The sequence below is a fragment of the Pelobates fuscus genome, chromosome 7, assembly GCF_036172605.1.
Source record: "Pelobates fuscus isolate aPelFus1 chromosome 7, aPelFus1.pri, whole genome shotgun sequence".
NCBI lineage: Eukaryota > Metazoa > Chordata > Amphibia > Anura > Pelobatidae > Pelobates > Pelobates fuscus.
In genome coordinates, this window is record NC_086323.1 from 188,457,878 (window position 1) to 188,472,573 (window position 14,696).

The following is a 14,696-nucleotide window of genomic DNA, read 5'->3' on the forward strand; positions in this document are numbered from 1 at the left end:
TCATCATGGGCTTCAGAACCCGCTCAGATAAAGACGGTTTCATCCGGGCAGTCAGGGGCCAAACCCCATATGTCTTTGAAGACCATAGCCTACAATTCTTTCAAGACCTGAGCCGCCAGACACTACAGTGTCGGGCAACGCTGAAGGACACCACTGCGCAGTTAAGGGCGGCGGACATTCCATATAAATGGGGCTATCCCCGCACGTTGATTGCCTCACGAAACGGGCGAGAACACAAGCTCACAACACCAGAAGAGGCACCCCAGTTACTCCACGCTCTGGGCATCCGCCCGACAGCTGGGACCAAGAAAGCAACGACTCACCGATGGGATGTCGCCAACATACAGCCTTTCACCCCGTCGGAACCGGCGGCTCCTGCTGGCAGCGGCACTACACACCCACCCAGCACTTAACAGGGGAAAACCTCGCCAACGCAAAGAACTAAAGGATGTACCGGCTGGTTCTATCCTTCCTAGACACTAGCACCGTTCATGTTACACTGTCCAGTGCAACTTCCCCCACCGATCCTGTGGAATGTTATTTAACCATGTCTATCTTTGGTTTACTACGTTTTGTTTACTAATTGTGCATCCTTTTGTCAGCGCCTAGTCAGCGGTAGGCTCTTACCCGATACGTGAGCACTTAAAACTAATGTGTTCCGGCCATACGGGTCCTCTGCTTGGTCCAGGCACACGCCTCCCTCTCCCCCCCCCCCCCCCCCTCGGACTCCAGGGTTATGGAGCCCTTGCATATAGTGGCCGTTCCCTGTCTCTGGCCATTACTCTGGGAACCCGAAACCAGGCTCCCCAACCGGTCATATGTCACAGGTAAAGCTTGCCCCCTATTAGTAGGGAAAGAACCAAGGAGCAACACACTCCTGTAACCTAAGCATAAGAATCTAAGACGACCTCTTCTAAACAGCTTGGTCATTTCTCTTCCCGGCCGCTAGCTTAAACTACCTACATATAGCATGTTTTCCTTGTCCCTGTTCGTAGGGCACCAACGTCTATCTCACAGTTAATAAAATGCATCGCATCTGCTGCGTTGAAATCTGCACGTTGGCCCATATCTTTGTTTTTAACCCTTAAGTCTAAGCTTGCAGATATAACTAGCCTAGCTTCCCAGTGTACACTGGTCCTTAGCGGCATAGACCACAGCACGGCTGATACCGAGCAATAGGGTGATACTATCCATGTTACATGTAAGCTTGTTAATACTATTATGATGTTGTAGCTTGCTATCATTAATGTACTATAAAATTGTGCCGTCACATGTATGCCACAATGACGTATTACACTGTTATTATCTGGCTTGTCACAGCTGTCGTGGCTATAACAAGCACACTGTTATGCTTTGCACAGAAAAAATAAAGAATTAAAAAAAAAAAAAAAAAAACGGAGGGCGTACTATTACGCCCTGCGGCGTTTAGAGCCGCTTTTAAAAGGACGTAATAGTACGCCCTCCGGTCATAAGGGGTTAACAGAAATTATGTATGAAGGCTGTGCAAGTCACATGCAGGGTGGTGTGACTAGGGCTGCATAAACAAAGCATGATAACTCCTAATTGACAAAGTTTTGAGCAGTGATTCTGTGGGTGCATGATGTTCATAGTTACATAGCTAAAAAGAGACCTGTGTCCATCAAGTTCAGCCTTCCTCACATTTGTTTTTTTGCTGTTGATCCAAAAGAAGGCAAAAAACCCAGTTTGAAGCACTTCCAATTTTGCAACAAGCTAGGAAAACAATTCCTTCTTGACCCCAGAATGGCAGATTTATCTTTGGATCAAGCAGCTATTACCCTACATTGAAAAAATTATATCCTTGAATATTCTGTTTTTGCAAGTATACATCGAATTGCTGTTTGAATATCTGTATGGACTCTGATAAAACCACTTCTTCAGGCAGAGAATTCCACATCCTTATTGTTCTTACAGTAAAAAAACTTTTCTTTGCCTTAGACAAAATCCTCTTTCTTGTAGTCTAAACGCATGACTTTGTGTCCTATATCCGGTTTGTGAATAGATTTCCACATAATGGTTTGTATTGGCCCCGAATATATTTGTATAATGTTATCCTATCCCCTCTCTGGCGACATTTTTCTAAACTAAAGAGGTTTAAATTTGTTAACTTTTCTTCATAGGTGATATGTTCCATTCCTTTTATTAATTTTGTAGCCCGCTTCTGCACTTTTTCTAGTGCCATAATATCCTTCTTTAGAACAGGTTCCCAAAATTGCACAGCATATTCAATAGGTGGTCTTACCAGTGATTTATAAAGAGGCAAAATGATATTCTCATCCCTAGAATGTATGCCCCTTTTCATACATGACAATAATACCTTACTGGCCTTAGCCACTGCTGATTGACATTGCACATTGTTGCATAGTTTGTTGTCTTTAACAATTCCCAAGTCCTTTTCGTGTGTTGTTATCCCTAATTTGCTTCCATTAAGGCTCTACGTTGCTTTTGCATTCTTTATGCTGAAGTGCATAACTTTGCATTTTTCAACATTAAATTTCATCTGGCATTTTAGTGCCCAATCCCCCAATCTATCCAAATCCCTCTGCAGCAAAGCAATATTCTGCTCACATTGTATTACTTTACAAAGTTTTGTGTCATCTGCAAACACTGAAACATGACTTTCAATGCTTTTTTCAAGATCATTTATAAACATGTAAAAAAAATAGGAGTCCCAGAACAGAACCCTGAGGGACACCACTTTACCATTAATGACAACTCTTTGTACTCTATTTGTAAGCCAATGTTCTTCCCAAGAACAAGCATTTTCATCTAGACCGATTTCCTTGAGTTTGAACACTAATCTATTGTGTGGAACTGTATCAAATGCCTTGGCAAAATCCAAGTAGATCACATCCACTGCAACACCCTGATCTATACTTCTACTTACTTCTTCGTGGAACGCAATCAAGTTCGTTTGACATGACCTGTGCTTCATAAAACCGTGCTGATTTTTGCTGATAACCATGTTCTCGATGATTTATTCACCAAAACAAATTTGTTATTTTGGTGACACTAGTGTCCCTTTAAATATCAACATTATAATAATATTGTATTTGGTGCCTTTTGATTGCTTATTGCACTGGCCTTTTTGAAGCATTTTAGTTTTTTATTGGGGATGTTTGAAGAGAAATGTACAAATCTATTAAGGGGTCTCATCCTTTATCGAGCACAAACCTCTTTAGAACTATTTTACTGTGTTATATATACTTCTAGTATGGCTTTGTATATGTTGACTCAATTATTTCCTTTATTGAAAGTTAAACCAGGGGCGTATTAGCCGCGAGGCAAACAAGACATTTGCCTTGGGCGGCATTTTCCAGGGGGCGGCAAAAAAAGCCTTGCGGCTAACAGACATGCCGGCGGGCTGCTAGGCTGGGCGGGCGGCATTGGTGGGCGGCCGATGAGGGAGCACTTCCTCTGAGCTGTCTGCTCAGCTCCCTCGCGCGCCGCAGAGTGAGGCTGGGAGCCGGAATATGACGTCATATTCCGGCTCCCAGCCTCACTCTGCAACGCGCGAGGGAGCTGAGCAGACAGCTCAGGGGAAGTGCTCCCTCGCCAGCCTGCCGCCCGCCCAGCAACCACTGGACCACCAGGGAGGAAGAGAACCCCCTCCCCCCCAGCATTTCCAAAGGTAAGGATGCTGGGGGGGTTACATTTTAAAAAAAATATGTGTTAAAAATGTGTGTGTGTGTATGTCTGTTAGTGTGTGTGTGTATGTCTGTTAGTGTGTGTATGTCTGTTAGTGTGTGTGTGTATGTCTGTTAGTGTGTGTGTGTATCTGTTAGTGTGTGTGTCTGCTAGTGTGTATATATGTCTGTTAGTGTGTGTGTGTCTGCTAGTGTGTATATATGTCTGTTAGTGTGTATGTATGTCTGTTAGTGTGTGTATGTATGTCTGTTAGTGTGTGTGTGTCTGCTAGTGTGTATGTATGTCTGTTAGTGTGTGTGTGTCTGTTAGTGTGTGTGTGTGTCTGTTAGTGTGTGTGTGTGTGTGTCAGTGTGTGTGTGTCTGTTAGCTAGTGTATGCGTATCTGTCAGCGAATGTGTGTGTGTGTGTGTGTATTTAGAAGGCGGGGGAAGGGTTGGGTGGGGGTGGCGCGGGCGGGAGGGGGGCCGCCTGAGTTTTGTCCTGCCTAGGGCAGCACAAAACCAGGATACACCACTGAGTTAAACTATGTAAATTGTTCATCTTCAGTTTTTTCCATTAGTGGGTTCATTTACCTGTGACTTTCTGTAACCAACGCCTGTATCCATTGCAGGTTCTCCTGTCCATGCCGCCAATAATTACCGGATGCTTTTGAACCAAGAAGTCAGGAGCAACATTCCAACAGTACTCGATAAAGGTCATTTACCAGGAACGGAGCCTGTTCATCAAAAAATTTTGTTTAACAAAGAACTAAAAAATAAAGAACCTTTGAAGGAAACGAGGCCTAATTTGTCCACTCCAAGTAAGTGTGCTCTCTTTTGCTATTTTAATGTCTTCCTTTTAGTCTATTGTGCCCCTCTAATTTAAGACCATGTCCTCTTGTTGTGGTAGTTTTTCTTCTTTTAAATATAGTCTCCTCCTTTACTGTGTTGATTCCCTTTATGTATTTAAATGTTTCTATCATATCCTCCCAGTCTCGACTTTCCTCCAAGCTATACATGTTAAGATCCTTTAACCTTTCATTGTAAGTTGTATCCTGTAATCCATGAACCAGTTTAGTAGCCTTTCTCTGAACTCTCTCTAAGGTATCAATATCCTTCTGGAGATACGGTCTCCAGTACTGCATACATTACTCCAAGTGAGGTCTCACCAGTGTTCTGTACAATGGCATGATCACTTCCCTCTTTCTACTGCTAATACCTCTACTTATACAAACAAGCATTCTGCTAGCATTTCCTGCTGCTCTATTACATTGTCTGCCTACTTTTAAGTCATCTGAAACTACTACCCCTAAATCCCTTTCCTCAGATGTTGAGGATAGGACTCGATCAAATATTCTGTACTCTGCCCTTTGGTTTTTACGTTCAAGATGCATTATATTGCACTTATCCACATTAAATGTCAGCTGCCACAGCTCTGACCATTTTCTAGTTTACCTAAATCATTTGCCATTTGACTTATCCCTCCTGGAACATATCTTAGTATCATCAGAAAAAAGACACACCTTACCATCAATACCTTCTGCAATATCACTAATAAAAATATTAAAGAGAATGGGTCCAAGTACATATCCCTAAGGTACCCCACTGGTAACAAGACCATGCTTCGAATATACGCCATTGACTACAATCCTCTGTTGACTGTCACTCAGCCACTGCCTTACCCATTCAACAATATTGGAATCCAAACTTAAAGATTGCAGTTTATTGATAAGCCTTCTATGTGGAACAGTGTCAGAAGTCTTACTTAAATCTAGGTAAGCAATGTCTACTGCACCACCCTGATCTATTATTTTAGTTACCTTTTTAAAAAAAAATCAATTAGATTAGTTTGGCATGATCTCCCTGAAGTAAACCCATGTTGTTTCTGATCTTGAAATCCATGTGATTTTAGATGTTCAACAGTCCTATCCTTTAACATGGTTTCCATTACTTTCCCCACAACTGGTAAGGCTTACTGGCCTATAGTTGCCCGACTCCTCCCTACTACCCTTCTTGTGATTGGGCACAACATTAGCTAACGTCCAATCTTCTGGGACCACTGTTAACAATTATTGGTTAAATAAATCTATTGTCTATTTAATAAGGACTTGTCACCATCATTCCTCAATCAGATAAAATGAACATTTTACTCCAATTAAACAGCACTGTAACCTTAAAATTTAAATATTATTATTATTATTATTATTATTGCCATTTATATAGTGCCAACAGGTACAGTCGCGCTTTACAATATTATGAGAGGGTGGCTTTAACTATAAATAGGACAATTACAAGAAAATGTACAGGAACGATAGGTTGAAGAGGACCCTGCTCAAGTGAGCTTACAGTCTATAGGAGGTGGGGAATAAAACACAGGACAGGAAATAGCAATCAAATACAGTGGGAGTGAAGCAGAGCTGGAGGAGAAAGTAGAGTGCTGCCCTTTAGGAGAGAGCAGGAGACAGGTATGTAAGGCAGCGGTTACTCTGGGAGGCCATAAGCTTTCCTAAAGAGCTGGGTTTTAAGGCACTTCTTAAAAGATTGAAGACTAGGGGAGAGTCTGATGGCACTAGGCAAACTATTCCATAGAAAGGGAGCCTCCTGCGAGAAGTCCTGCAAGCGTGAGTTGGTCATACGGATGCGAGGAACGGACAGGAGAAGGGCAGAGCGGAGAGACAGAGAAGGGGCATACCTTTGGATCCGTGAAGAGATGTAAGAGGGGCTAGAATTGTTCAGTGCTCTATAGGTATGGGTTAGCACTGTGAATTGACTCCTATAGGATACAGGAAGCCAATGTAAGGACTGACAGAGGGGTGAGGTGTGAGAGCAACATTCATAACAGACTGTAGCGGGGCAATATGGCTTTTGAGAAGACCAATTAGGAGAGGGTTACAATAATACATGTAGGAAGTTACTAGAGCCTGGACAAGCTCCTTGGTAGCATCTTGTGTAAGAAAGGGGCGGCGGATGCGGGCTATGTTTTTAAGATGGAATCTACAGGATTTGGCAATATACTGAATGTGAGGCTCAAAGATGAGGCCAGAATCAAGTATGCCGCCAAGACAGCGCGCTTGCAAGGATGGACTTATGTGAAACCACTAACTTGCCGGGATAGCGAAAGAGGAGGATCAGTATTAGGAGCAGAAAAGACAAGGAGCTCAGTTTTGGAGCGATTGAGTTTCAGATAGTAGGGGGGCATCCAATAAGGGATGGAAGAAAGGCAAGCAGTGACATGTTGCAAGATGGCAGGGGAGAGGTCCAGGGAGGAGAGAGAGTGTCATCAGCATACAGGTGGTAGTGGAATCCAAAAGAGAGACAGTATATGTCAAGAGAGACAGTATAAAGAGAAAATAGAAGGGGACCAAGTACAGAGCCTCGGGGGACTCCAACAGAGACCGGATGAGGGGAGGAGGTATCATTAGAAAAGGAGACACTGAATGAGCGTTGGGAGAGATAAGCGGAAAACCATGAGAGGACAGAGTCACAGAGACAGTGATGGAAGAGTTTGAAGAAGGAGAGCATGATCAACTGTGTCAAAGGCAGCAGAGAGGTCAATGTAACGAAGCTCCGTGTACTCCGACCGAGTACCCTCCGTTGATGGATGCTCCTAGCGCTTACAGAGGACTCCAAGCACTGCAGACGACACCACAACCACCGCAGGCTCCACAACCGCCGTAGCTTAACTGGAGCCTCGCCGTCTTCCTTCCACCCTGGATCGGATTCTGTCCTCCAGGACCGTGTGGGGAAGACCTCTCCTCCAGGAGAGCGTATCCGGAACAAGCTCTTAGAAGAGCTAAGTGATTAAGCTCAGGGGAATATGCAGAGCATAGCAATCCCCAATGTGATATAGCAGTTCCCTCCAATAACGAGACGAGGCTACGTATTGAGGGTCAGAAGAGGTCTAGAAGAACTGAGGACTGGGACACCAGCCTGCTTTTTATTACAAAAAGGTACACACAGGACACTCCCAGGGGGAGGTTGAAATTAACCAATCACATACATGGTACCACCCCCACGTCTCCTCCCCTCAGATAAACATATAACATATGTAGCATACAGTAAAAGTACAGTTTTCACACATACACTGTAACTTTAAAACTATACATTCAATCTCCAAACTACATATTTGAACTCAGCATACATCAAACATAAACACTTCCAATAATCAGCCAAATCCCTCCAGTGGATCAAAAGTTAGCTGGAGGTCCCTTTATGACCGACCGCAAGCACAATTTCCTGCCCAAAACAGTTCCATAGATTTGGGCTGTGTGGTCGGTCAATTTCATGCGGAAAAACGACTAAGTCCCATTTCGAACGGGACTTAGTCTATGGAGCTGAAAAACGAAGTGTAGGAGAAGGTAAGGGTCAGCGGTGTTCGGTAAAATGTGTAGCCGATTTCAGTTCCACAGAATCTTTAGCATACACCGCTGACCGCATTCGACTGAACAAAGATGGCCGCCGCCACGTGCAATAAACCTGCAGTAACCTCACAGCCTGGGAGGTAAATTGCCTGCACACTTTAACTCCTGGGTGGTCCGCCTGTGTGGTACTTGGTTCAGTAAGCCCTATTTACTGAACCAAGTGGGAGAGAGCCAGGGGTAAGTTATTTTACAGGTCTGGGGACATAGTCTTAAAGGGGTATTGTTCAGCAAAGTCACAATATGTCCCCACTGTTCTTAAAGGGCCATACACACCCAATAAAAGTTAATAAGTTTTCAGGGGCTTAATCTTCCAGGGGCCATAGTCATGAGGAAGGAGGCTGGGAAATAGGCTTCTCCACAATCCAGGGAAGCAGGGCAATTTTCCATTTAAAGGGCCAGTTACAAATAGCGATTTGTAACAGTCAAGAATAATTAGTATGGAGAAAAAAAAATACTTTTTGATGTTGGAGGACTCCTTATAGTGTTTTAGATAAACTGTGATTTAAAAAGAAAAATTGATGACCGTGAACATGAAGACCTTTGTGTGTTTTTTTTGTTTTTTTTTTTTTAAAGATCCTAAGGAGGAAGCTCTGTTGCACCAAAACCACTGCAGGGACCCTGTAGGAACTATAAGCATTTCATCCCATTTGTTAGAGTGCCTGGAGTCTCCTGGCACTGTCCCTCCATTTGACATTGTCCATTGACAGTGTTTGACATTTTCAAACAGTATAACCCTGAATGAGGGTCCCTGGCCAGCACGGCCCCCCATTGGAGGTATGGCAAAGGCAGAGATTACACACCTCCGTAGGCAAACTAATTCATGTCTGAATTATATGGCTGTGATAGGCTGAAAACGGTCAGCTTTAAGGTGTCCCTTATAAGGCTTGGGAAATAATTACTGATGTTATGAGGCCATACAAATTACCCAAGATGATTTTCAATGGTGGAATATTTAAAGGGACAGTATAGTCACCAGAACAACTACAGCTTATTGCATTTGTTCTGGTGAGTAGAATCATTACCTTCAGGCTTTTTGCTGTAAACACGGCTTGTTTTAGAGAAAATGCAGTGTTTACATTACAGCCTAGTGATAACTTCACTGGCCACTCCTCAGATAGCTGTTAGAGATCCTTCCTGGGTCATGGCTGCCTAAAATGCATCCAAACATTGACCAGGGCTGTGTTTGAATTGTGCTGGCTCTGCCCCTGATCTGCCTCCTTGTCAGTCTCAGCCAATCCTATGGGGAAGCATTGTGATTGGATCAGGCTACCACTTCTGATGATGTCAGCAGACGGTGGGCAGGTCAAAAGGAAACCGGGACAAAGCCAGCAGCTTCAGACTTGACTACAAGTAAAATTTTACTATATTTAGGTAGGCATGAGGGTACCAGGGTGGCTAGATGGTGGTTTTAACCCTATAGGGTCAGAAATACATGTTTGTGTTCCTGACCCTATAGTGCTTCTTTAATAGATGGGGTAATTTGCACTGTGTAGGCCTTACTATTTCTCATTGTGCAGAGACTAATTTCTCCTCTGAGCCTGATTTTCTGGACGTTTGTAGTTCATTTGTGGGCTTCCTCTTTTGGAAGCTGTTAACTGAACATGATCAGTAGGAAAATTGTTGAAAGTGCGGAGGAAGTGATAGAAAGGGAGCTGTGACATCAAGTAAGCAAGTGCAGAATTTATTTTTTACAAACACTATGCAGATTTGAGCATGCAAAAATACAAGGGCTTATCTCAGAACTGGCTTCCATCTTGGGCAAAATAGCCCCAGCTCAGAAGTGTGGGGCACTGGCATTGACTAGTAAAAATTTGGGATTGGGTATTCTTAGTACTGTGTGATGTAGCTGTTGTGGAACTGTTGAAATGACATATTGATACATCAGGCTCCTGATTTTAGAATAATGGGAATTGGGGGCACACCCAGAACATGCGTTTCTAATCACTGGCGCTGCCATAAAGACCAAAATATTTACAAAATAAAGACTATGGAATAGCACACACAAGGAAAATACAGTTTTAAATTTTACAAAGCTACTTAAATTCACCTATCTCGGCAACCAAATATGAGGATGCAGTTGCACCATATGGCCATATTGTGTTAAGCCCACCACTATGTCACAGTACCCCATTATTGGTGGGTCCCATACTAATTTCAACATTAGAGACCAACATGCTGACTGTAATACCTACTGCTTAAATTGCTTCCAGAGATGCGGTCGGTATTGTAAAATGTAAAATTGTATTTTAAATTTTTTTTTGTGTGTGTTTTTCCATAGTCTGTAATTTGTCCTGATTTTAGAATGGCTTTATTGGGGGATTTGTGACCAAATCTGTTTTCAATTCTGCTTTTGTGCCCTTAAATCTTAAATTCAATTGGTCAGTCACTAAAATTTTAATTGTGAATTCAATTTCCATGTTCTGTTTGTTTACTAGTTGTTTTGTTGCTCCTTCAGGTGCCATCTTGTCTCTTACACCATCATTGAATGGAGTTACGCAGTTTCCGAATACTTTTGGTACTCGCATAAACCATGGACCGAAACCCTCCGAAGAGTGGCCAGATTGGAATGAACCAGATGTTAGCAGTGAGAAGCCTGGAAAGTTACATGTGAAGTCGATGGACAGCGAGGTTACGGATGATGTGGATACAGAGCCATGGGATGACTTTGGCTCATCTAGTGAAATGGCAAATTGTTCAAAATCTGCACATTTGGATCTAGCTAATGCCAGTGCTTCTGGTTTTGACCCTGTCCTTAGCTTGGACAATAGCTCACAAAACTGGACAACAGACATTACAAAACCCATTAAAGAAACCAAGAAACTAGTTTTAACTTATGTAAACGCTTTGCAGGAAAAAGCTCCAGAGAAGAAGTTAGGGGCTGGGCTGGGCGAGGAGTTTACGATAAAGGTTACACGCAAAAGCAGAGATCCCGAGCTAGACTGGTTTGCTGACATGACTCCAGAAATTAAAGCCTCTTCTGTTCCCTTTAATGGGTCTACATTTGGTGCAGAGTCCCTTTCTGAACTCGGTGACAATGTATCAAACAAAGTTCAGAACTTTACAGATTCCTCTAGTTCTGAAGCTCGTGCTTTTTCTTCGAAGTTTGCTGCAACAGAAGTTACAGAAGTAAGTAAAATTAATCCAGAAACTGTTATTTTTTTTTTTCCTTTTTGCTTCCTTTCTGTACTCTATCATGGGTACTGTGTAAGCTGTTTTGCAAAGTTGTTGATGAGTCCCCCCTAATTTCCTCCGCCCCCCCCCCCCCCCCCCCCAATGCCAGTCATAGCCCAAACTAAGATTAGAGAGTGATATTTTTCTCCTGTTGTGTATTGCAGGTGGAGGCAGAGGGTTGGGGAGAAGAAAATGACTTCAGTTGGGAAGAAGATTCTACAAACTGATGAACATTTATCTGGCCAAGATCTTATTCTATTTATTGTATAATTGTATATGAGCCACGCTGTGCAAATCTGAATGTATAGGGGGTTTCTAACTTATAACAAATATAGTGTTTTGCCAAGTGACTGTAATTCTATTGCAAAGTTTGGTGCATTTTAATTAAGAACTGATTAAAATCATCTCAAGTCAACAGTTCCTGTGGTGAGCACTGAAAAAAAAAAAAAAGAATGCCAGTGTGGTCTTAAATATTTTTTGTGTGAATGATTATGTGACTGGTCACAAAACCAGTTTACCACAAACCATTAAGGTCATGTGACGGAAACCGGGACACATGATGTCATGCTGGCATGTTACTAATGAAGATGTGTCCTTAAAGGACCACTATAGGCACCCAGACCACTTCAGCTTAATGAAGTGGTCTGGGTGCCTGGTCCAGCTAGGTTTAACACTTTTTTCTATAAACATAATATATATTAGGGTTAATCCAGCCTCTAGTGGCTGTCTCATTGACAGCCGCTAGAGGCGCTTGCGTGCTTCTCACTGTGAAAATACTGTAAATGCTTTCCTATGAGACTGGCTGAATGCGCGCGCTGCTCTTGCCGCACATGTGCATTCAGCCGAGGAGGAGGAGAGCTCCTCGCCCGGCGCTGGAGAAAGAGGTAAGTTTAACCCCTTCCTCCCCCTAGAGCCCGGAGGGAGGGGGACCCTGAGGTCGGGGGCACCCTCAGGGCACTATAGTGCCAGGAAATAGTGTTTTCCTGGCACTATAGTTGTCCTTTAAGGGATTAACGGATTACTGCAAGCATCATATCCCCTTTAGGCCACTGTAGTGGTTGGAGTGCCAGGAGGATCCTGATCTGGTTTCATGGTAAAGGGGCAATCCGTCTTGCAATAGTATGCCTGCTTACCTGAGTCCCGTCCGGGTCCTGTATGGCTGTTGACGTGCATCCAGCTTTTGCAAAAGCCAGGTGCCGATCCCATCGCCATTCACAGTCTGAGAGCATCAACTGACTGCCCTTAGCCAATGAATGCAATTCTGTGCAGGGAAATATGCACAGAATTGACATTACCCAGCCCAAAACTCTTAATTTCATACAGGCTAATGACAATGCCGGAGCTAGAGTTACACCTCCGGTAACAAATAAGTTAAACTCTGTATGTGTAGAGCAAGCATGTCAATCTCAAAGACTAACACGGACCAAATAAACAAGATTGAAGTTTTAGTTTTTTTGATGCCAACATAAACTTAAGTTTTCATAGAAACGTGGGTTTATTTAAAAAAGTACAGTTTAAAAAAGTTGCCTAACTGACACTGGACATCCTCGCGCTTGCACGGCTTTAAAGCAAACAAAAGAACAAATTTACTTTAAGGAGATGTGCATTTGCATATAACCAATGTTTCAGTCCACCTACCTTGACATATTAGGAAAAGTTTGGTAATGGGACTGAAATAGTGAATGTATGCTTTTGCCCAGCTGTAAAAAACAAATGATGTTATCGTGTTGATTTTGAAGTCCTATGAGTGTGTTCTTCACTTTGACTGAGATCATCAAACTTGATGATCTCAGCTAATCCAATCATTTCCTATAGGAGAGCATTGAGAGGCTATTGTGCATGTGTGGCAAAACGCTGCGCGGCCAATCAGCATCTCCATGGTGAGCGTTCAGCACCTCCATGCAGACCCAATCTAATATACTGCCTCCCTCAATCCCCCAAACTAATACACAGCCTTTTGTGCCCCCCCCTCCACTCTAATACACTGCCCCCTCCTCTCAATCGAATACATTGTTGCCACTCTAATTTAATACACTGCCTTCCCCCCAATTTAACACATTACACAGGAAGGTTCCCCAAGCCCCTCTTCTCCTACCTTAAGTTGAGCCGCCCGTCCTCCAGTTCCAGCTCTGCTCTTCTATGCTTAAGCACTCTGCTCCTCTGCGAACTATAGCGTTGCCGCTGCGCAGCAGCCGGATATGACTTCACATGTTGTATGCACATATCCGGCTGCCAGCGTGGACTAATGCTTAGTGTTCTTGCAGCTGCCGGAGCACGTGAATGCCTGTGACAGGGCAGACAGGAAACAGGATGAAAATAATCTTTCCTGTCTTGCGGCTGGTCGCAGCCACAGCACAAAGTGGCCCCAGGGCTGGTGGGCCTCAAAGATACTCATTGTGGGCTGCAAGTTTGACATGCTTGGTGTATTGTTTCGTTGAGAAACACTGCACTTACAGACGCCAGGCACCATGACCACTTCCAAACACTGGAGTAATCATGGCGCTTGTAGTAATCCTTTAACTAAATGGAAAAAAAACTTAGAACACAACAGCAACTCCTGTACATCTGCTACCCTAAAATGATTTCTAATTTCTTTTAACTAATATTGAATCCTTAAGTAAATAAATTTTAGTATGGTGTGAAACATCCTAGAGCTACATAACCTTTACCAATTGTGCTGAATTAAAAACTGAAAAACCGAACTGGCCAGGAATAGCTGATTTGGAAAAATTCTCCTAAAATAAATTTTTGATTAAAATAGCCAAGCTGTGGGGGGGCGGAGCCTGCGCTCGAGCTGCATGGACGCGTAGGAACAGAGCTCCTCGGCCGACTGCTTCTAAAGCAGTATTTACAGCACAATGAAAGCACGAAATCGCACTAAAAAAACCAGGGTATCCGTGATGGCACAGAGAGGAGCAAGGAAAACGTCAGAAGCCAGAGAAAAACACTTTTTTTTGCCGCAAAACCGGGCCAGAAAACACCGGCACAGCCGCAACAAGATGGCGACGGCAGTGGAGACGACTGGGATCTGTCAAGGCCGCACTCCCCGCAAGACACTCTCCAAATCCAGGGAGAGCGGTTCCAGAAAATGCTGGATGACATGGCTGCTAAAATTCAAGCGACGGTACAATCTGCCGTTGCAGAACTCAGACGCGACATACAAGATCTCGGCGACCGCACAGCTCACATAGAAAACGAAATGGCAGACTACGCTGCAGCACATAACAGCATGGCACAACGGGTGGAAGAAATGGAGGAACGACTGAATAAGCAAGAACTGAAATGTATAGATTTGGAAGACAGATCCCGGCACCAGAACCTGAGGGTCAGAGGAATACCTGAAGATATACAGGCAGCAGACCTGACGGGCTTATTCCAAGCTCTGGCCCCTGATATCCCGCCAAACATGTTGCTCCTGGACAGAGCACACAGAGTGGCGAAACCGCAGCACTTACCAGCC

General features: G+C 43.6%; 1 protein-coding gene across 2 annotated transcripts in view; it reads left to right on the forward strand.

Moving 5' to 3' along the window:
• Positions 1-11,651, forward strand: part of SCYL3 (SCY1 like pseudokinase 3) — a 72,029-nt gene extending 60,378 nt beyond the window's left edge. For both annotated transcript variants that reach the window (XM_063426980.1, XM_063426981.1), the window contains 3 exons: positions 4,277-4,465; positions 10,521-11,191; positions 11,401-11,651. In XM_063426980.1, coding sequence (XP_063283050.1) covers positions 4,277-4,465; positions 10,521-11,191; positions 11,401-11,463 — 923 coding nt within the window. In that variant the 3' untranslated portion in view covers positions 11,464-11,651. The remainder of the gene's footprint in view (positions 1-4,276; positions 4,466-10,520; positions 11,192-11,400) is intronic.
• The last annotated feature ends 3,045 nt before the right edge of the window (positions 11,652-14,696 follow it).